The sequence below is a fragment of the Zootoca vivipara genome, chromosome 3 (assembly GCF_965207765.1).
Source record: "Zootoca vivipara chromosome 3, rZooViv2.hap1.1, whole genome shotgun sequence".
Classification (NCBI taxonomy): domain Eukaryota; kingdom Metazoa; phylum Chordata; class Lepidosauria; order Squamata; family Lacertidae; genus Zootoca; species Zootoca vivipara.
The window spans coordinates 86,915,052-86,939,726 of NC_142586.1; the positions used below are offsets into that span (position 1 = coordinate 86,915,052).

At 42.0% G+C, this 24,675-nt stretch overlaps 1 protein-coding gene across 1 annotated transcript in view; it reads right to left on the reverse strand.

Annotated features, from left to right (window-relative positions):
- Positions 1 to 24,675, reverse strand: part of ALK (ALK receptor tyrosine kinase) — a 582,689-nt gene that overhangs the window by 333,787 nt on the left and 224,227 nt on the right. Inside the window, exon 4 of the mRNA XM_035110504.3 lies at positions 2,653 to 2,854. Within this exon, the coding sequence (XP_034966395.3) occupies positions 2,653 to 2,854 (202 nt within the window). The remainder of the gene's footprint in view (positions 1 to 2,652; positions 2,855 to 24,675) is intronic.

A 24,675-nucleotide genomic window follows, 5' to 3' on the forward strand; every position in this document is an offset into this window, starting at 1 on the left:
TTTTCCCCTGCAGAGCACTTAAAAGAAAAATTAAGCCCTGTCCCAGATGGATAGACTGCCAATGCTATTTACTACTACCTTTTAAAGATACCAGGCTATTAAGCAGTAAGAGGTGAAAGAGCACCTGTGTCGCTCAGGGCCAATCTGCATATTGCACTAACAGGACATAAACTTCAGGCACTGTGCCAACAGATGACACTGTTGGTCTTACAGCTGTACTTTCTCTCCAGTCAGCTATTATCCAGGGACCAGGAAAGGAGAAGGGGAGCTTCCTTTATTGGGTTATCGAGCCTGATGCTAAAGCAAAATTTTCCATAAGGAGTGGGATAAAATCCAACCCCCTTAGTTTGGATCTCCTTTAGTTTGTTTGTTTCATTTAAGACATGAATAATAGAATTGTAGAGTTGGAAGGAACCACAAGGATCATCTAGTCCAACTCCCTGTATTGCAGGAACCTTTTGCCCCATGTGGACCTCGAACCCACAACCCCGAGATTAAGAGGCTCTCTGTTTACATAGTTTGCACACCTCCATAGATATATGTATGTCTTCTTGGACCTATTCAAAATGCTGCAGCTCTGTGCTGAAGCATCAGCTTTGCATACAGAAGCCCCCAGGTCCAATCCAATTGGGAGCTCTCAAGTGGAACTAATCCTAGCGAGAATTCTATCTGGTGCTGAATGCAAGCCCCATTTGCAAAGGAACAAATCAGGAGTGTGTTTTAAGGCCCCCCAATATTTCCTTTCCAATTGCATCTTTACCTGCTCCATGCCTGACATAATAGATAATATCATGTTTGGATTAGGTGGGCATGGCTTGGCAAAAACAGCATCACAGGCCAAATTACGACCCCGGCCAGGCCTAGTTGGGTGTGTAGCCCAGATTTTCCCCACAGCTGCTATACAGGACTCAACCATGATACCTCCCAATGGAGATGGATGAGTCTAGGAGAGATTTAAAACTTTTCTCATGGAATCGTCAAACACCAAAAGATGGCAGACCACATCAGGCAGCACTTCCTGAATGTAATTTGTTGACAAGAGACACATCATGCAAACTGCTGTGAGTGATTTCTAAAATGTGGGACAAATCCTGGCTAAATCCATATCTTGGGATGGCACAGGGGAAATGATTCTAGATGTCTCTCTCCCAGTACAATATGAAAAGATTCCCCATGAGATATGAGGCTGCTTCGCCTCATCACCTCTAGTTGTTGGGTTTTAGTTTTTGCTGTTTTGATTGTGTTTGTGTATGCTGAAACCCACCCTGGGGACATCTGCTGAAGGACTGGTAAGAAATGCAATAAATAACCACAATACTCCCCAGCATCGCCCAGTAGGACTAGGAAATAATCAGCATTATGAATCAGCTTTCTGCCTTCAAAGGTGCCAAGGTAACATGCAATAAGGAAAACAGTACAAGAATAAAAAAACACTTAAAAAAACAAAGAACAAAATCAGACAGCAGAATTTTAAAAACCATCAAAACCAGATGAAGCAAAACAACTCATCTAGCAGTAGGCAAAGATGGAGCCAACCTGGCCTTCCTAAGAAGAGAGTTTCACACTCAGGGTGCTTCTGTAGAGAAGGCCTTGCCCCAGGTACTCACCAACCTTGCCTCTCTTGGTTGTACATACAAATCAGGCCTCTGAAGATGAAAAAAATTGTGCAGGCTCACATGGGAGGAGCTCTTTCAGATAGTTCAGCCCCAAATCATCTAGGGCTTTATCAGTAAGAACCAGCACCTTGAATTGTGTTCAGAAACATATCGGAAGGCAATGCAGTTGACACCTGAGTGATTCAGTCCTCACTCTTTAAGCTTCATGCATGCATGTGCTTCACGTGATCTATAACACCTTGCACAATCATGGTTCCCATGCACACACAGCTTACATATGTGGGCAGCAGAAGGGGGCAATGGAAACCACACTGATATGCATAGAGCCCAAAGTACATTCATATCTTCTGGAGTGGAGGGTGACCTTGTGGAAGGAAGTTTCCCTGGGACTCCTGACTGAGACGCCAACCCAGACAACACTGGAAATACCGGGCTGTCCATCATGAAAGGAGACACCTGGGCAGGTTAATTCAAATCAATGTCCTACATCACTTACACAATTGCTGAAGACAGCACAAACACTTGAATGGCAAATTGTAACATTTGTACATTTCTCGTGATAATGTTTGATGATTAAGATTTCAGACAGGAAAGCAACTGGCAGAACAATATGAAAGAATTACCACTGCTAATCAGAAATAATCAAAATACAGGGATGGATAAAAAGGAAAGTGATTTATCTGAAAGTAGAATTGGATGTAAAGAGTGGGTGGTGGGAGTTAGTATGAGTGCACTGAACGATATTAAGAACAGCTGGCATAATCATAAAAGCCCAATTTGAACTACAACTGGAAGAATGGAAGTTATTTTATTGTTGCAGCAGCATTCCTTCTCCCTCTCAATCCATCCAGGCTGAAGCATTTGCACAAGGAAAGGTGGAGCTAGGAAACAGTCTACAGATGCTTCCACTCCTACATATTCCAATTCTTAATTCCTAATAATAATAATAATAATAATAATAACCTCTAATCCTCTTAAAGCTAAATTCAAGTGTTATGCATATTAAAATATTATATAGTATTTATGTTATTCCTACCCGTGCTTTTCTCTGCTCGGTGTCAATGGGATTTTGTTGTGGCTTTCATCAGCACGGATAACCTGAGCGACATACTCCCCACTTTGCTGGAAGTATCTGTAGACAGCCACTTGCACAGTGCAGTCTTCACTAGTGCTCTTCAGCCAAGGGCTCAAAATGAGGGAGTTCGTGCTTTCTGGTGTACTGAGGTATAGGAACGAACCTGCATTGAAAGAGAAGATAAGAAACTGATTACCCCCAAAAAAGTGTAAATGATAACAAGGATTGTTGTCCAAACCAGGGCTAGCAGCTTCCTTTACCTTCAAAAACAACTGTTCATTCTAGAGTCAGTCTGGGGTTATTGGATTGTTTATCTAAAATGCCACTAAACTTTGGCAATCTGCACACAAAACCTGAATCGACATTCCAGACTCTGAAATGGAGCCAAGAAGAGCTACTGGGTCTTGGCATGTATGAGGAAAGCTGATGGTGCCATGAACCCAAATCAGTAAGAAATCTCAGTGCCAAGAAATGTTCAGGGAGCTCAGGCACAGAATACCTGGCATATACTTGGAAAGGCGTTTCTGGAACCATAGCCAGATTCTCATTAGTCCTCCTGATTGTAATAAGAAATATACCAAGGTTGTATCTACTGTCAAATTATATTCTTCTTCTTGGTCCTGGAACTGTCCCTAGCAATATGGAGTCATGTGTTTATTTAAACATTTGCCTTACTTGCTGATTGAGAAATGTTAACAGCCCTAACCCATGTCTACTCAGAAGATAGTCCTATTGAATCCTGTGGGATTTATTACCAGGTTAGTGGGGTTAGGATTGCAGCCCTAGTTTCTGTTGGAAGAAGATCAGTGAAGGACCGTGTAGTATTTTGGTTTATTTAAAAGCATTTAAGTTCAGCAGGTAAGTTCAGAAAGGGACACGCTGTGGTCTAAAGTTCACTGAGCCTCTTGGGCTTGCTGATCAGAAGGTTGGCGGTTCGAATCCCCATGACGGGGTGAGCTCCTGTTGCTCTGTCAAGAAGCCAAAAGAGGAGTTTTTTCTTGCAGAGAAAAAGGCCCAAGCCAAGCTGACTAGAGGCAGGGCAGATCTGGAGGGCTGCTTGTTTTTTGTTACATGTTTTGGAGAATGTTGTCTGTCAATATTAAGGCAGCCCTAATTTTCAGTAAAAGGTATTTTATATGCTATAGGCATTTAAATATATATATGCTGGGACCTTTAGCATACATATGATATCCAAGGGAGAAGTGGTGGTGGTTTTGTACCAAAGTGACAAACTATGTTGTGGGGCAGTTTGACAATGTTATTAAAGCTGTAATCTATTCATACATTGCCCAGTAGTAAGTATTACTGAAATAAATACTGCTAACTTCTGAGTAGACATAATATGTGCTGCAAAAGTGTTGCACACTGTATGGACAGCCCCAAAGAGAAAAATACAATATTAACGCTCATAGAAGAACAGAAGGGATTTTACCATTACCCACAAACACAGAGTCTAACATTGCTGCAATATTTGGTCCAGGATGAGTGCTTAATGTAATTTCATTACTACAGCAGTTTGTTCTGACATTGTTATTTTACACGCACCTAATACATATTACAGTAGGTCTAAATCACAGAGCCTAGGGCTTGCTGATCAGAAGGTCGGCAGTTCGAATCCCCGTGACAGGGTGATCTCCTGTTGTTTGGTCACAGCTACTGCCCACCTAGCAGATTGAAAGCACGTCAAAGTGCAAGTAGATGAATAGGTACACCTCCGGTGGGAAGGTAAATGGTGTTTCCGTAAGCTGCTCTGGTTCACCAGAAGTGGCTTAGTCATGCTGGCCACATGACCCGGAAGCTGTCTGCAGACAAACGCCGGCTCCCTCAGCCTATAGAGCAAGATGAGCGTGCAACCCCAGAATCGTCCGCAACTGGACCTAATGGTCAGGGGTACCTTTAACTTTTCAATCCATATTTAAGAGTTTTGTTATTATCGAGTACATCAGTTCTCTTGGAACTGACATATTCAAATAAGGTGACAGAGATTTATCTGAAGGATAGAAATAAATTTTAAAAAATATTTATATATATTTCAAGTTGTGTTTAAGTTCAACATTTTTGTCCTCTATAGATTGAAAAAAAACTGTATGTGACACAAAACAAACAAAAGAGATATACTTACTAATCAAATATAAGGAAGGAAAATAACTACTTCAACCATTATACAAGCTGCCTGCTTGTAGAGAGTATACCAGATGCATCTTGGGATCAAATAAGATCTTGCCTATAAAAATTCATGCCACAATACAGTTGTTAATTGCGGGACCATGCTGCTTTAAGTGCTAGAAAATGCTAGAAGGCAAACACCACAAAGAGATTGCATGAATATTACTTAAGGCAAGGATAGGGAACTTTGGGCTTTCAAAATGTTGATGGACGTCAACTCCAGTCAACCCAAGCCAATGGCCAATGACCTGAGATTATGGGAGCTGTATTCCAAAACCACATGATGGTTTCCCTGCTTCATTTGCCAGTCCTAGGAGCTCTGTCTGCCTGCAGCCATTCAGAGGAGGCTCTTGGCAGCTTCCCCTGTCACGGTCATGGAGAACTCAAACAGGACTCTGTGTCATGCATTGAAGATTACATTAGTTTCCCCAGTATCATTGAGAAAGGTTTGGCTTCTTGGACCATGGCCTCTGCTTCCTTGAGGATGGACTTCTGGCCAAAGGATGGGTAGCTCATAGTGGCTGGAAAGAATGAGTTGCATGACCCTGATCAGGAGAGCTTTAAAATATTTCCTGAGGGGAAGGGAGACAAGATTACAAAAGACAGGAGAACACCCAGTACTGGGGATAATTGCTTCAACTGATGCACAGGAAACTAAGGTGGTGCTTCAGAAACCTGCCAAAGGGCAGGAAACTATAAGAAGGAAGCAGCTAGAGAAAATGACTCTTGATTTCAGTTGTCTCTATAATAATGCACAGCCTATAGGAAAGAAGCAAGACGAACTTAAGCTCTTGATACAGGATGACAAATATGACCTGAAAGGCATTGCTGAAACCTGGTAGGATGAGACTCATGATAGGAGTGTAGAAATTGAGAGGCATAACCTATTCTAAAGGAATAGACCAAACAGGAAGGGAGGAGTAGCAGCATTATATGTAAAGGATGAGTACAGTTATGAAGAGCAGCATGGAACTTGCAGCATGGAAGGCAGATTGAGAGTATATGTAGGAGAGGGAAGCAACAGTGACCTTACTGTGGGTGCTTGCTATAAACCTCCAAGCCAGATTGAAGACTTGGACGATCCTTTCCTAGAGCAGATTACCAAACATTCAAAAACAAGAGGCATAGTAGTCTTCTGAATAATCACTTTTCTATATGAAAAAAAGTATTATCATTTGGATTGCCATGTTTTCCTATTGTGCAGAGGTAAAAACAGCCTCTAGCCAGCCAAGGGGCTTTTCCAGAATGCCCAACTCATGTGTGATGGGAAGGGCCTTCATATGTCAGAATGTCAGAAAATACATTTTCATTTCCTGCAGAATTTACCACCAGTCAACAGTATGTTTTACAATCATGTCTTTCAACCTTCTACCGAAAACCACAAGAATTAGAGCTCTAAATCATGTAGATTTAATCATGTATCTCTCGGAGGAATGCAGAAATCACTGAGATGAGAGAGAACAAACTGATCTCAGCTGCTCGCAGACATATTTCTGAAGGCTGAAGTAATTGCAAATTATAACCTTGCTGATTCACAGGATGTTTGATCATTTTTTTTTGTTTCTTACAAAGAAGGGTTTCTTATATAATAAAAAACTGAAAAGAAGCTAGGCTGTTTCTTGCTCAGGTTGGGCAAAGTTATGCAATAGAATGTTACTGAAGGTATCTGACCCCCTAATAGTTTGATGCCAACTGTGCCAGCTAGCTAGCATTGCCCAGAGTGGGCTCTCCCTCCCCAGAATTATTATTATTTATTATTACCGGTATTATTATTATTATTATTATTATTATTATTATTATTATTAGGCAAATAGTTGGAGTCAAGGGTAAGTCTAGGAGTTTTGGTGGCTCACAGGCAGAGTTCAATGGCTCCGGAAGGCCAAGGGATGGATCCTGTAACAAACACTCCAGACTCAAGTGTCATTGCTGCTTACCTGGGTGATGGTCCCTGTAGCTCCGATTTCACTATCACTCTACCCCACCATGTCCTGGTACGTGCTGGTGTTAGGAGGTTAACTTTGTGCTCCCACTCCACCTCCTGTGTTCTGTTGGATGGTGCTAATAGTCCAGCTAAACCAGCCTTCACAAACCCGGCGCCCTCCAGACGTTTTGGACTACAACTCCCATAAAGCCCCATCAAGCACAGCCATACTTGATAGGTTCTTATAGTCTATTATCCCACCAGGCGTGGCAAGCACAGCCACAGTATCACCCCAAAAATATGGAGGGCACAAGTTCTTGAAGGCTGAGGTACATCTTCCCCAACAATGATGGAACACGTCAGTATTAGAAAGAAAGAGAGAACCCTGAAGATGCTACCAGCAGAACACAGAGCCTGAAAGACGATTTTTATAGATCCCATAGAACAAGAGACAGAACAGCTCCCTTATGAAAGCCTGACACAACAATGTCACTAAAACTTTCTCTTGTGTCTGCTTAGGGCAACATTCTCCAGGGCTTTTGTTTGGGGGGTGGTACTCCTGGGGTCCTTTTCTGAAGATAATAACTAGAATTTTGCCCTGAAAGCCCACTTTAGATTCTTATTGCCAAGGCTGCACATTCAGATTCTCATAGTGCCGGTTCAAAAGAATCCTGCACAAAACTGCTCCTTTTCACAATCCAGTTGTTATTCCATTGAGGATCCTTGATAATAAATCTCTTGTAATAAATACCCTGTTCTCTAAAATAATTCATTCAAGTCAGCCAGAACTCCTGCTAAATATACATGCACTGGGGCATCTAAATCTTCCTTATTTTCCCATTGTAAGAAGTATGACATTGGCGATCTAACTGAGAAATCCATGTAAGAATATGGGTTCTTTTTTCCCTAAGAAGCAGATAAGCTATCAACAACAAGAATACTAATAATTTTATTAATGCCCCACTCATCTGGCTGGGTTGCCCCATATCTAACCTATGAACCACTGAGCCTCTTGGGCTTGCTGATCGGAAGGTCGGCGGTTTGAATCCATGCCATGGGGTGAGCTCCTGTCACTATGTTCCAGCTTCTGCCAGCCTAGCAGTGTGAAAGCATGCCAGTGCAAGTAAATAGGTACCACTATGGCGGGAAGGTAAATGGCATTTCCGTGAGCTCTAGCACTTGTCACGGTGTCCCGTTGCGCCAGAAGCGGTTTAGTTATGCTGGCCACATGATCCAGAAAGCTGTCTGTGGACAAACACCGGCTCCCTCGGCCTGAAGCGAGATGAGTGCCACACCTCATAGTCACCTTTGACTGGACTTAACCGTCCAGGGGTCCTTTACCATTTTACCATATAGGTAGGAAGCAATAGCGATAGCAAGGTACAGTAGACAGGGTTCCCCCCCCCCCTAGTGCTACATTCATAAGATACAGAATTAGATAAAGTACTATTCTGACAAAATAGCCTCTAATTTTTCTGGGATAGCAGTTAACAACAACAACAACAATTCAACTTTTTACCAGCCCCTCAACATAAGGTTCCAGGATCTTTGTCTTTAGGGAGCTATTCATATGGCAAATGACCAACATTAATTTTTTTAAATAATAATTCTCTATGGAGTTTCCAGTCTTTATATTGTCCTCTTGGCAATCCCATAGTAGTAGTAGTACTAGTAGTAGTATTCTGTCATTTTAATATAACATATGAAAAACTCAGACTGAGAATATAGAACTTGACCAAAGCCATTCAGGGGGACTATGGCTTAAACACAGATCTTGGAAATCCAAATCCAATGATCTCACCTACTGGACCACACTTGTACACAATTCACTTGTTAGCACAGTGATGTGGGAGCTACATTCGCTTGATTCCAAAGTCCTTCAGGAACATCTGTGTGTAATTGATGAGCCTGCTACTTATCCCACCCTGCCATGGTAATATATGAACATGATCACCAAACTATGTTGACCCACTTCACATGAAAATATGCTTTGCTGAGGATAAATTAGTTTCTCTTTCTATAAGGACTTCTAATGATTCCTGGAAAATCAACAGGGGCTTCCAATCTGGAGATGAGACAGACATAATTCCTCTTATATCATCATGCTTCTTGTTGTTGTAAATTCTAATGTTAACTACTCATCATGGACTATAATTCTTATCTCAGTCATATTCAGACCCCTCTGCAGTGACTGCCAGTATTCCTGATCAGTTCACCGCTTAGCTGGGATTTGGCTGAGTCCAAGTCCAGTGCAATGGACAACTTTAGTTTAATGTGTCTGGAATAATCTGCCACCCCTGTGAAAATCTACCCAAAGATAAAAAGGCTCTGGAAAGACTAAGTATCAATTTCTATGTGTTTTAGTTGTGACTCACAAGAAAAATTGGCAGCATTTTTCTGAGAACCTAGACAGCATGTTACCGTTGTTTAGCAACAACATAAAAAATACGACCCGTTTATCTTTCGTGGGTAAGCCAGCAGACCAAATTAGAAGCTGGCTCCTAATCTCTTCAACAGTTTTTGATTTTCTTCCAGAAATATAGCCTGTGTGGAACATTGACTGTGAGATAGTCGCACAAGTCTTTACTACAGATTTTTTAAAGCTTCATATTTAACTTCCTTGGACTTCATTATTTTTTATCTTAACTGGATACAGCGCTAATGAGGCCCTTGGGGATGATCCAGGGTGAATGAATAAGAGAGAAAGAACGCTACAGCTTCAAACAGATTTTCCCCCCCCTCTCCTGATACCTGAGCACCTTGAGAATAAAACCTTAGATGAAAGGAGCCTTCACGGAATGTGTTGCTAGCATCATGTTCTACCATGGGCACAATTAAAATGAAATGCAAACACCAGGGCACTACAGCAGCCCCATGGTAAAGGCCCCAAGGTAATGCAGACTGTGCAGCTGGTGAATCTGATTAACATGCTGAACCGGCCATCACAGGCAGAATATTTACCACGTGAGGCAATGCAAGGTTTTGCCATAATCACCTCTTAAATTAAAGTGGGTGTCAACCAATGTTATGCCTCCGCAGCACCTGTATGAAAGAGATGAGCACTGGGAAGGATTATATAATCAATTGGTTTAATTTTAAATTAATTAAAGACACACTACTGGCATAGTAAAAATAAAATAAAATCTGTTGCCAGAAAGCACTAGATGCTTTTTCAGAATGCCATTCACAATGGTCATTCAATCTACCTGAAAGCAAAGCTGGGTAAGACTAGTGATTAACCCAGCTCAGCATTCAATTTTCCTCTAGATATAATGAGGAAATTTACAAGCAGGCGCAGAGGTGATGTGCATTGCCCATCAGTCTTGGGTATCTGCTAGTCAGGTCTTGTAATGGGCACTTAGCAGCCATCTTGTTCCCACATATAAAGAAACATACAGCAAATATGAGAATGGTGGAGGTTAAAGGAACAGCCAGCCTTTAACCTTGCTGGCTGTGGGAAACTGGGGTTTCCATGACAGGCTACCATTGTTTCCCCACCATTGCCCCGTTTCAATATCACTTGAGAAAGCAAGGAAACCTGGGACTCAATGATGTTGCATCATGCTATGTTTTGTTTTTCTACACTTTACTGTACACTCCAACAAATGGTGTAAGAAAGAGTACTTTGACATGGAACCCATGGGCGACACACTGCTTTGTTGTGTGGGGTGTGGGGAATGAAGCCAGAATTTGGCATGCGCACGCACACACCCCTCATGCTGCTTTCCCAAAGCCAAATGAGCAAGGCCCCAGGCTTTGGGAAGGAAGCACGAGACTATGACAGGGTCCCACCTGTTTCCCAAAGCCGGGAAAGCACTAACTAGGCTTTAGGAAGGAGGATGGAGGACTCTAGGAGTCTGTCAGAGCCCTTATACCGCCTTCCTGAAGCTCAGTGCCTCCTTGCTTGGCTTTGGGAAGGCAATGCAAGGGCTGAAGGGGGGGGGCGTGTCAAATGCTGTCAAGGTCTGCCAAAAAATGTCCCAATGCAGCCTTCAGGTCATGTGTTGGACTGCCCTGTTATAGAAGAACCTCACACATTGGTTGTATCCCCGAACTAACTGTGAATAAGTCATAAAGGTAGATACTTCTTTTGGCATAGCTGCTCCTTGGGAGAAGTTGGAACACTCTGGATTAAATTTATTTGTATACGCTTTCCTAGATTGTTAATCTCTTGTTGATCCACTGTTGTTAGCTGAATAAATATCACTGCTTGCACATACTCTAGGAATGAGTGTGTATGGTGGGAAGGCTGCTATATAAATACTAAATCAGATCTGAAAAGAGAAGACAGCCCAGTCAGTAGAGCGTGAGACTCAATCTCAGGGTCATGGGTTCAACCCCACATTGGGCAAACGATTCCTGCATTGCAGGGGGCTGGACTTGATAACCCTTATGGTTCCTTCCAACTTTAAAATTCTATGATTCTATGAATCTGCGAGACAGATTTGCAACACTGTTGCATTTAACCAATATTTAAATGCACCCACGTATGGAAGGAGAGCAAATGGATGTGAATTTGCTGGCAAAGTTACACAGCAGGGTTTTTTTTTTTACTTCAATTCACTTTTTATTTAAACAACAATGGCCTTGGTCAATAACCCTAACACAATTTCTCTCAGAACAAATAATGAGAATCCTAAATAATGCCTTTCCTAGGCCACTTACGCTTAAATCAGAAGAATTTCCCTACAATTATTTTCTTTACAATCAGCTCATAATGGTTTTCTTCATTAATGAGTTAGTTATATTGTAAGTTGCTGTTTATTAATTTGCTGTTACTTCAAGCCAGATGCAGAAAAACATATTTAATCAAAAGCTCAATGGAATTAATATAGCTGACACTAAAATATATTTAGTGGTCTCTAATTGCAGTAGCATTCAGTAGGAGACAAATGAATTAATCTTGCACTCAAGGTTTTTCTCTAATAGTTGCCAGACTGTTGGCAGCATTTCAAAATTAACGGCATGAAAGTAAATGGATGTTTTAGAAAATGAGTGACAAGGCAGGAACACTTGACATCAAAAGATGTATTCTTGTTGCTATTATAGTCAATTTCACGGGGAATGTACAAGAAAAGACTAACACAAGGTATTTAAATATCCAAGCTTTCACTGCCTGTCTTTAGAGATGGAGAAGAAATTTGATTCAGTATGCATTTAAAGCTAAATCTATCAAATCTGCACTTTCTGAAACAATATGCAAACCAAAACACAACTATCCCTTGAAAATCACACTTATGTGAATTTTGCAATGCAGTTCAACAACCAAATTTTACAAAAATGCATATATTAGAGGGAAGTGCCTAAAATGATATTAGTGAAAATAACACAGAGAAGTGCATTATATTAAGGAAAATGGCTTGCAACAATGTGTCTATTAGTCAAAGTTGTATGTAAAAATGTATTTATTAAGAGAAATTCATATTAAAATTATGATGAATTTGCATGAGGTTTTTTTAAAAAACAAAATCGCAAATGGCTGCAAAATGTGGAAAACTGAATTTAAGATTGAAAACATGAGAAATTGAAAGAACCAAAACTGACAAATCCTGAGATTTGGGAAATTGGTGTTAAATCTGAAATAGGGGTCCTACAAAATAAATTCATGAGGCAGATTTGGGGGCTTCCCTACGGGACACCGGCAGCCCACCTCAGAGCCATAGCTGCCAAGTTTTCCCTTTTCTCGCGAGGAAGCCTATTCAGCATAAGGGAAAATCCCTTAAAAAAAGGGATAACTTGGCAGCTATGCTCAGAGCTGAGTTGGGCCTCCCCTCTCAAGCAGCCAGAATTGATCTAGCCAATCTGGGATACTGGAGCAGGCTAAATGCCTTTGAGGATCATATCCTTACTAAGCTCTGCTGCTTAGAATATATAAGGACAGGGGGCTGGGCACAAAAGCGCCAATATAAACTATGGGCTTATAATCTTCAAATGGAGAACTATTTAGCCATTAGCCCACATGACCTTAGAAATTGGATTTTTGATCAGTATGCCAACCATGACAGAGCATCCATCATTGGCACCCATTACTCTACTTGGTGCACTCCGGCACTCGTCATGGTGTTCCGTTGCTCCAGAAGCGGTTTAGTCATGCTGGCCACATGACCTGGAAAGCTGTCTGTGGACAAACGCCGGCTCCCTCGGCCTAAAGTGAGATGAGTGCTGTACCTCAGCTTTGACTGGACTTAACCGTCCAGGGGTGTTTCGCCTTGTATTTTTACCTTTTAGTTGGTGTATTGTAATTTTGAGATGAAAAGAATCCTAACAGCATGCCTGCCAGTTAGGTTGTTCAGTTAAAGAAGCTTAAGTTTAGTTGATGGATGTTGGGACAGATGTAGGTGCTTGGTCAGTGTGTACCCAATGGGTTTCACCGAACTAGATTCATCAGGGACCATTTGGTACACACTGACCAAGCTTCTAGCTCTGGGACTACTCGGGAATCATGAGGACATTACCGCTGCTCAGGTTGTTTGGCCTGTCCCTTTGCTTTGCCTGTGAAGGGGTTTTCTGACATCAACACTGGCTTTAGGTTTCAATTAAAGCATTTTTTTGAATTGTGCCACCAAAAATATTATTTATGTAATTTATTGTATGTGGGCAAATGTTCTAGATCTTTAAGGACTAGGATAGGGGAGCATAGATCTTGTATGAGAAATACTGCGACAAGTGCCCCACTGGTGGAACATTATTTCCAGAAAAGGCACAGCGACACTGACAAACAATTTTTTGCCATTTGGCGGCTGAGGTCTGACCCATACAATAGAATTAATACTGAGAAGGTACTCTTGAGACAAGAAATTTCATTTAGTCGTCTTCTTAATACAATCACACCGCATGGGTTGAATACATCGTTTGATTGGGCTTTTTCTTGTAGTACCTCTTTGAGAAACCCTTGGTGTTTCACAGTCTCTACTCATAAATGTCCATTAGTGAGCTTCCTTTGTGCTCTGCTAGCCAGCAAGCAGCAGTTGCCTCTACTTGCACCCCATGTGGGACCTTGTTCACTTCACAGGGTGAGTCAGCCTGCTCATGGTCTGGAAAAGTTTACCATTTTCTTTTATATTGTCACCTGAAGAAGGAGTTTCTCTTTGAAACTGGGATCACCTGGCTCTAGTCTTGTTTGCTACAGCTGCTCTGCCGCTCCCAAGAATTCCCTTGCACCAGAGATAATGAAAAACATATTATGAATTGTAATACTGTACTTATTTTGGTGATTCTGGAGTACTGCATGCCTTGTAATAGCAGGTACATTGTGATGAATACATTCATTGTACTTTGCTTGCCATATATTGTGTCTTTGTATGCTAGCCTGAACCCCTGTCCATAGCTGCCAAGTTTTCCCTTTTCTCGCAAGGAAGCCTATTCAGCATAAGGGAAAATCCCTTTAAAAAAGGGATAACTTGGTAGCTATGCCCCTGCCCCCCCCCCATTTGTGTATGTTGCTATTCAGTGGGTTCCTTATTTTTGTGCTAGAAGCTTGAGCAAAGCAGGGGCGGTTCAACCCTGAGAGGAAAATAGTGGTTTTAAACAACAGAAGAGGGTTTTAGTCGTGCAGGGGTGGAGGAACACTGGAGTTTCTTTAAAAAAGTAAACATTCAAACTGGTTAGAATATGGAGAAATAGCAGGAATGGGTACAACACAGAAGCTAACACCAAAAAGCTAACACAACAGAGTCTTTCCAAACACCCTTTTTGGTGTACTCAAACCTTGGTTTGAACTCAGTGTCACCCCCTTCTCAGGCCAATCAAACCTCTGTCATTGTTTAAAATGGGGGGGGTTCCTCTTATATCCTATCTTTCTCAGTTGACTGTCCTAACTTCTAATTGAGTATTATCCACACCAGTAAAAGTTATTATTTTAAACATCTTTGAAGTGTGACATAGATCCCTGAATCCAGACATGGTAAAATGAAAAATGTATATAGTCCTCAATCTTTCTCTCATTGCATGGGCAGAGTCAAAGGTTCAATGGTGTGTTGGAAAAAACGCCATGTAAGAATGCCCTTTTTCTTTTACTGTCCTTTTTATGCCTCAGTTAGACCCAGACTTCTCTCTTTAATCCCGACGACCATCGCACGGGACATCGACCGCATGAAGTACCTATTGGTTGACGCCAACCCCTTGGTTTCACGCGATGTGGCCATCTACATTTTACAGACCCTGAAACTCAGTGCCACCTTTTTGGCTAACTTGCCCAGCCCTAGTCCTATGTAAATCCCTGTTATACTCACAGTCAACACACCTTGCTTTGTCTTTTACCTTACCAGTCACACTCAGCTGGATTTTATATTTAATGTTATAGTTGTATTTGTTGTATTCTATGTTGTTGTGCGACAGTTGCCTGTTTGATCTTTTATATGTGCTATGGCTATATGGCTAATGCAATAAACTTTGATTGATTGATTGATTGAAAAGTAAAAGTAAAAATTATGACATGGCACAAGAGTTTGCAGCACAGGTGGGCACATATTGCTGGACTACAGCTTCTATTATCCCTGACTGCTGGCTATGCTGTCTGGAATGATGGGAGTTAGAGCACAGCAGCACCTGAAGAGCCACAGTCCCCCCACCTCTAGTTTACAGTGATATAACTCATTTTGATTTTTTGGAAATGGCATCAGTCTAACACATGGCAGAACCACCTGAGTCAAGCACACACATTTGATCTCCAATTGCTGGAGTTTCATATTTTCTGTTAACATTGCCCAGAAAACCAAACACAGAAACAAAGCAAGCCTAGCTACTTCCGTTGACCATACTTAGAATGTAGAGTTTTAACGGTCAACAGCAAAATAGTTCTTCTAAATATGAACTTCATCTTAACACTGCAGGGGAGATGGGTTTATAGGTTGCTTTTTTGTAAGAGTAAACAGCTCCGACAGATTAGAGCTGCAAAGCTCCTTAAAAGGCAACATCCACCGGGGGCCTCATGAAGAATAAATAAAGCAAACTATTTCATGTTACCGACTTTGATGAACAAGGGAAAGCATTTTCATCAGAGTTACAAAATGAAAAGCTATTAAGATATAGTACACTTCACAGTCTACTAACAACACTTGAGGCCAATGGTCAAACTCAAAGTGACTGTGATATGAGCTCTATGTCTCTTCTTTGGGGGGGGGGAAATACCATCTGTCAGAGGAGATAGGTATTCCCCCCCCCTGCAGAAGCTTTTTTGGAATAATGCTATGTCGTGATATAGTCACTACATTGCATGTTGTTCCAAGGGCATTCTGGGGATCAAATGCTGGCCCCCAGCTACCAAGAAGAGCAGCAATAAGTTTAAAAAGAGAGAAATCAATGCTGGGTAGCAACCCAGCCTCTGCTTATAGCAAGATGGAGTCATCCACCTTCCACCTTTGTTCCACTGTCAAGCGACTCATAGTGTTAGAAAGGTTTTCCCAAACAATCTTAATGACACTTTAGCTTTTGTGCTGCTAGCTGCCTTGAATTTCCTTGTGAAAAAAGGCAGGATATAAAATTTACAAATCGGTATCACAACAGCACCACGGTATCTGGAGAGAGAGGAAATTATTTTAACACAGTGGAATGATAAACCACATATGATGGTAATTACATTTTACTTGCTTTGCCCTTTTCACAAAGTTAATTTCATACTTGCGCACTGTCTTTTAATATGATGAGTGTACTGTCAGCTGTGCACTTTTCCCTCTGTGTGCCGGATTAATTAGCTGCTTGGAGTGTTGGTTGCCTTTTCTTCCTCAGCAAAATACTTACATTATGATAGAGAGTTGGTGGCTGAGTATGTTTTGATTACAGTAGCCCAATGGTAATTAAGATTATAGATGTTGATTTTATGTTGGTTTTGTTAATTTCACTCTCTCTGACAGTTTCATTTCAGGCCTTGTTCTGGAGGTTTTGCTGCCTCTGAAATACTGTTTAAAGTTGGCAGAGAGGTACATGGATTCCACATGGAAAAGGAGGGTGTCTCCTGCCATGTGAACAATACCAGAAGAGGATCTGTCTAGTAGAATCACAAGGACTTATTTCCTTCTGGGAATCAGAACAGAGGAGAATTTTAGGGTGGTTATTTAACAACACTAAACAACAAAGTTTACAAGGAATAGTCTCACAACTTCCCCACAAAGTGGGCCACAACCTGTGAGAATGTAGAGACTTTTCTTTATATATTCCTGTATGTCATTCAGGAAGCCCTTGAGGAAGCAATAACTTTCTGACAGTAAGAACTGTTTGATAGTCGAACAGACCACCTCAGAAGGTGGCAGATTCTTCTTCATTGAAGGTTTCCAAGTGGAAGTTGGGTGGCCATCTGTCAGAGATTTTTTAGCTGTGATTCCTGCATGGTAGGGGGTTGGACTAAGTGACTCTACAATTATATGATTCTAAGAGGAGTGTCATCCCTATCACATGTGGACATAAAGCTATTAAAAGAGAAACACTGCTGCCCTTTTGGCAATGCCCCCCATTCCCCTTTCAGCCCCCATCCTGGCTGAAAAGAAGACCCTAGGCTCCATTTTGATCATCACAATATCTCTGAGAAATTGCACCTCCTCCTACCAACCTGATCTGGGGCCTGATCCAAGACTTTGGGTTAGTCTCAACATGGATCTGGCCCTCCAGATGTTTTGGACTACAATTCCCATCATCCCTGACCACTGGTCCTGTTAGCTAGGGATCATGGGAGCTGTAGGCCAAAACATCTGGAGGGCCGCAGTTTGGGGATGCCTGATATAATGTTTTAAAACCACAATTAAATAATAGGTCAACTGGGGGACAGGGGAGCTGTAGGCCAAAACATCTGGAGGGCCGCAGTTTGGGGATGCCTGATATAATGTTTTAAAACCACAATTAAATAATAGGTCAACTGGGGGACAGGGGAGCTGTAGGCCAAAACATCTGGAGGGCCGCAGTTTGGGGATGCCTGATATAATGTTTTAAAACCACAATTAAATAATAGGTCAACTGGGGGACAGGGGGAGGGGGAGGCATTGTGCACCTTTCCCTGTTTCCAACCACACTGCCAAGAGCACAACTGAGTCTTCCACTCACCATCTGGGGGACCAGCAGGAGAACACAGCCAAAATTAGCAGGACTGAATTTTCTGCTAACCCATGGTTTACCAGATTTTTTTCAAGGACTCCAGGGAGACTTTTTTGGAATTTCATGCTTTATTTTAGGAAAGGGTTGCCCAGAGTTCGTGACATTTGGGGGGGGCAAAGTTGTCGGGCGTGCACCTCGACACAAGGCAGGCGGAGAAGCCCATCTACAAAAACACAAATGCCAAAAAAAAGAGGTTGGTGGTGGGAAGAGAAATCAAGTAAAGGCGCTCGCTGGTCTTGGGAAAACGCGCATTAAAACACACACACAAGGCACCGGCTTCCTATAACCGGGAGACTGCTGAAGGGCGAGTGCAGTCTCTATGGAGATTTAGGTGGTGGTGGTGTCTCATTACCAGAGGTGGACAAACAGTGGACTTGCACACAGCCCTCCTCACAAGAGAGGTTGCTGGTGGTGGAGGAGGTGCGGAGGGAGGGAGGCTCTGTCTCCTGAGAACGTTTCAAGCCCCGCGCCCCACGCCCCACTCCCAGCGGGAAGGCAGCATGGCACCACCAGGGACAAGGGGCACCACAGCACCTTCCTCGCCCCCATTTCCACAGTGACCGTTGGAGGGAGACAAAGCAAAGGAGCCCGTCCACCTGCCTGCCTGCCTCCCCCCACCCCATTTTCCGCTCAGCCTTCGCTTTCGCCGCCACGCTCCATCTCTCTCTCTCTCTCTGTCTTGCAATGTGGCACAGCTCTTTTCTATGCTTCTCCTCCTCTTCTTTACCTCCTCAGCCCCTCGCTCACCCCCCAACTCGGGCACGCAGAGCCCACAGCAGAAGAGCGCCGCAGGCTCTTCTTCTGCTGGCAGCTCTGTGCGAGTTTGGGGTGAGCATTGATCGAGGACGAGTTCCAGAAAGAAGTTCTCTGGCTTGCGCTTTGGTTTAAATAGACCCCACAAACACACAGCCAGCGGATTGGCTGGCTGGAACTTTGACGTGGCCAGGACCTCCAGTGCTGCTCACTGCCATGGTGCCCGCCATGTTGCCTCGCTGGAAGTCCCCAGGCATAAATCCGGGAACAGATTGGTGAATCCGGGGACTGTTCCCCGGAACCAGGGACGTCTGGTAACCCTATGCTAATCAGTTGGTGAGCAGAGGATTCAGTCCTGCTGGATACTGCTTTACCAGGGAATGTGCTGGCAAAGCAAACCCTGGCAGCCAGCAGCACTGAATTCTCTCTTCACCAGCTGATGAGTGGATGGTTCATTCCTGCTCATTTTGGCTCTGTGTGCATGCTTCCCTGCTGGGAGCAGGTGGACTTAGCCCCAAAGCACTTCACAGCTACTTCACAGCACTCTTGCAAACAGCTGCACTTGGTTCTTTGCAGAGGCTGTCTGCTCTTCCAGCCCTATTTTTAGAAACCTAGCTGATTTGGAAATTAATAAAGTCCAAAAACCAGATCCATTTCAGGCATACACCAGGTATCTTGTTAGTTGCACAATTTTAGACAGGCAATTTCACAATCATATGTGGGAGGTTCCCCATCTTGACTAACAGAACAACCAATATTTGTGAGAGGAAGACAGCATGATTAAGAAACTGCATTCATGTTTTTTCCCTGTGTGTCCCAAGTAGGAATGTTCATTAAAAAAAAGGCAAATGAGAAATTTTACATCTCTTATCAAAACTGTTTGCTTCCCTCTGAATTCTTTGGATGTTTCCTCCAAGCTGAAGGCCCTCAAAATTTTGCTTTTAATAAATTTAATAAATTAATATTTTAAACACTTAGTTTGTCAGGTACCAGCAAAGTGGGCTTCGTTAGCACTCTAAGTAGGGCAGGCTTGGGTAATCTTTTGTAACATGGCACTTGTTGTGCAAGGCCAAAATGTGGCGCCCCCAAATGAATCTTCTCAATTGTGGATCTTCCCGATTTTGTGCTCCCTCAGCTCAGCACCCTTTGCAGGGGAACTGCCCAAACCACCTTAAATCCGGTTACAGGTAGGTAGCCATGTTGGTCTGGGTCGAAGTAAAATAAAAAAATTACTTCAGTAGCACCTTAAAGACCAACTAAGTTTTTATTTTGGTATAAGCTTTCGTGTGCATGCACACTTCTTCAGATACGCTGAAATAGGAGTCCTGGGGAAGAAGTGTGCATGCACACAAAAGCTTATACCAAAATAAAAACTTAGTTGGTCTTTAAGGTGCTACTGAAGGAATTTTTTTATTCACCTTAAATCCAACGCTGTAAACCAAGCACCTTTCTATTTCTGCCTCCTCCATGTAGTCCAGTTCTGTGGAGCTGTATGATATGGTGTATCATATGCACCACAACACACTGTGCTCTTACTGTTGGCTAATATTAGGCTGGAGGAAAAAACAACAACCCCAGCAGTTGCTTTTTACAGAGGTGTGTATTCAAATCATGTACCTCCATACTCTGCAAGCAGTGTTATAATTGTTTTTAATATTTGGTTGGAAGCCGCCCAGAGTGGCTGGGGAAACCCAGCCAGATGGGTGGGGTATAAATAAATTATTATTATTATTATTATTGACAAGTTGCAATTATACCCAGGGAAGAAGCTTCAGAACCTTGGGTACCAGAAACACAATATGAAAGGCATGGATTTTAGACTGTAAGCAGGACTTTGTTGTTTTTAATATGGTACAGCACCTTGAGAGTTTTATTATTATTATAAAGGCACATAGGAAACGATAAATATTATTATTACTCTGTTAGGGAAATTTTTCTATGAAAAACTTTTTTTGTTCTAGCAAGATTCGTATTATATGTACCGATCAAATCACCGTGGGGCGGGGATGGATATAAAGATTCCAATATTGTATTCTCCTAGAACTATATGTCGTCAACTCAATTCCTAAATGACTCAACGGTGGTTTATAGCCCAGCTGATACTCATTGAACTGAAGTTAATTAAAACTTAAAATGCAGCAGTGAAATTAAAGCTTTACCGCTGAATTTAAATAATCCAGCACAGTTGATCAATCAGGTTCAACGCAGCAGGACCTCAACAAAATTGTGTTCCTTCTCTACTGTGTAATGTTGTGTGCACTTTGTGTGGAAGGCCCCAATCCTGCTTCCTTCAGCAGGGTTTATTCCTCAGAGCACAGTAGGTCTTGCTTCTTCCTTAACCATAAAATAACCTCCATATGCTGGGAGAATTAAAATATCAGCAGACTTGAGCTTTATTCAACAAAATAATTATGTGAGCGGAATAGCTTACACTTGTGCAATGCGACTTCCCCCCCTCCCTTCTTTATACACCGCACAATGTCCCCAAATCTGTTGCAAAGGTTTGGAGCAAGCCCCAGAACAGATTTAAGGGCACACAGGTGGAGAGGCGATCCCATTGAAGTAGAAGTAATTCTGTTCATGCAAGGAGTTACTTATCTGGTACTGAATTAGTGGGATAGGACTGGCAATTTGACCTTTGGCACAATTTACCTGAAAGGCCTGCTAAAACATTCCTCTGGAGCAAACATTTGTCCATTTTTTCCACAGGCTGCCCACTGCCTGAATAGCAGCAGCTTTGGCATAACTCCATTCAGAAACTGGGCTGCTTCTATCTGGGAAGTGATCCCATTTACTCAGAGATCATGTAGTAAACATGATTTATGTCACAACACCACACAGCCAATCACATTTGTGTATGTGATGGTGAAGTCATGAAGTCAATACAGAGTAAGTAGAATTCCTGGATCAGTATTGGCTTTGCTCTGAACAAACCATTTGACCCCTTCTGCAATATCGAAAAATGAAAACAAATAAACTGCTGTGTGGAGGATGCTTTTTTGGAGCTGATAAAAGTTTAGGGAAAAGGATCTCCCCTTTCAACTCAGCCCTAGTAACTAGTTGTTATGTTTATGCCAATATAAATGTATGAGAACAAAATGTATATGAATAATACAAAAGAGACAGAACAGTTCTTTTTTGGCTTTTATTCAAAGCACTTTGCATAACCCAGCACAGTCACAAAAACTGGAAAAACAAAAGCACAATATTTAAATTTGTGAGTGTTTCCGAGAGCATAACAGAAAAATGTGCCTGGTACATACTTTGAATATAGGGGCCCAAAATATAAGGCACCTATTTACTCTAATCTAATGCTGGGAACCAGAATAAATATGCTCACATTTGTTCCCTAGTGGGTTGGTTTTTTTTTTTATAAAAAAAACAACTCATTAGTGTCATGTTTTTTCTTCCTGGTTAGCTATTTGATTTCTGAAAAGCTGTGCACACTAATTCTCTTTTAAGTGAGTTCCCCCATTATGGAAATCCTGACTATCTGTTTGAATGCTATGTCCTCTATTAATCTTCTTATTCCAGTTAATAGCCTCTTAGCACTGTGTTTGAATTAATCCACCACTTGCACAGCAGCTTGGTCACAGAAAACTGAGCCCTGGAAGTAAAGTTGACAGATTCAAAGAAGTGCTGGGGGTGTTGTATCATTAACAATTGATTGAAAGGAGAATTTTGGCTGGCACAGTGTCTCCCATCAAAGTGATGCATTGTGGGCCAGTTTGGGCATAACTCTACCAAGTTCATAAACCATGGCAAGCTTCCCTAAACTATCTGGGTCATGGATACATATAGATTTGGGAGAAAGGGCTGTGGGCACCACCACAAAATGGCTGCCATGTGGGTGTGTCCCATCTTAAAATGAGAAGACACACTGGATCTCCAGATGTTTTGGCCTACAACTCCCATGATCCCTAGCTAACAGGACCAGTGGTTGAGGAAGATGGGAATTGTAGTCCAAAACATCTGGAGGGCCAATGTTTGGGAATGTCTGCATTATATTTATACAGGATTCCCTGCAAACCACCACCTAATTAAAGCTTATAATGGCATCTATAGACTGCTCAATAAGGTTAACAGATTGTTAACCTTATTGTTAACTTGTTGCGTGTTCAGACCCAGAAACCTCCCCCCTAAATAAAAAGACATTTGACTCAAATTTTAGTTTGGTTTTTGGCAAAATTTAGGCCACAACTTTATTGATTACAGAAAAGTGAGTGGTTGCATAGGCTCTGGTTCAACTAGCTCCCTCCTCCCTGGGTCCCTGCAGGTAGCGCTGACCCAGACCTCCACCATGGGTCACCCATCCCTATCACATGAACTAGTGCCTATCCGCAACCTTACAAGTTGTGACGATTTGCTATGTGGCTAGTGAAACCCAAATGGCAAAAGCCAACCAGCCAAATGGGGAAAATTCTTGCCGTACCCCTGTCCCAATGAAGACAACACACAACGGCATAGCAAGGTCAATCGCAAAATGCCCTAAAAATAGGGATAGGTGGGCAGGTGTTCCAATGTACAAGCATATATAGGTATATATAGGTCCCTCGATCCATTTAGACTGTAGCCATTGGCCAGATTAAACCCAGCGAAGAGGGACCTACCAATCGGGTGTTGTGGCTATCCAATAGACCCACCCACAAACACAGGGGATGGGATTCCAGGTCTCACTGCAACATGTGCCCTCTTTTAGGGAGGACACTGCAGCGCTACATGCAGCGCTACATGCAGAGCAGGGAGTTAGTCGAACCAGAGCCTATGCAACCACTCACTTTCTGTAATCAATAAAGTTGTGGCTTAAATTCTGCCAAAAACAAAAACTAAAATTTGAGTCAAGTGTGAATTTATTTAGGGGGGAGGTTTCTGGGTCTGAACATGTAACCTTAAAGCCGACGCAGAAAAAATGATTCCAGAAATCATGTCAAAATGTTTACCGTATAGTGTCATTGTCAACTCTGCAACTCTAACCTCTCCTACCCGAATCTCCTTTTTATTCTTCTTCACGTTGTACATCTGTATACTCTTTTAGTATTGCAGGGCAAACTGAATTGATCTGGGAAATTAATTTCATGTTTGCCTTGCTTTTTACAATTCAATAAATAAACAAATGGAAAGTGATTTCCAGGGTTTCATTTATGCATTGCAACTGGAATCAAGTTTGCCAGCAACAAGAACTTCTAGTTGCTTGTTTACTGCCTTTTAAAAGCAAGCCAAATACAAAATTAATTTCCCAAATCAAATAAAAGATAACAGCCAGGACACATTTCCTACATGTAAGGCTTTAATCTCACTTATGCATTTGTTGTTATTTTCAGTAATGTTGTATCACATATAATTAGAAAACTGAATCCTTTGGAGAGAAAACATTTCCTGATAAATTTGACTAGTTCACAGTGTACAGGGCTATGAGATCCCAAGCTGTGTTTCTTGATTTCTGAATGCCTTTGTGAGGATATACAATATTCACTTTGTCTTGCATCCACCTTTAGGGTGACCAGAGACCAAGGAGGGCCTTTTGCAAAAGAGGTGTTGCATGCTATCATACTGAGAGAAAAGCTGCAACTTCTGAAATTCCTCTATGTTTTTAAGGTACAAAATTGTCCTTTTGACCTCCTATTGCATCTGTCTATCCTCCCTACTGCCTACCTACTTACTGCCAATGAAGTGCAGGTTTATAGGCTGTCTACTCTCCCATAGTTAGATGTCACTCCTGTCTTCATGTCTATTCTAGCAACACTATGACAGGACCTAATAATATTATCCACAACATCAGCCACCTGGTCATCCTCCTCACCATCTCCCAGTGACACCCTTCTGCATTCTACATTGGACAAACAGGCTATGCTCTATGCAAATTATTCATTTTATTATTTATTTAGTTAAATTTATATACCACCCTTCATCTAAGGATCACAGGGTGGTTTGCATAACATAACAACAACAGTTCAAAAGGCCATAGATAGTTTAATTAGTCGCCTGGGAGAAAAGGAAAGTTTTCGCCTGGTGCCTAAATATATGTAATATAATGGGAAGCCTCCATTAAGAATGGACATCAG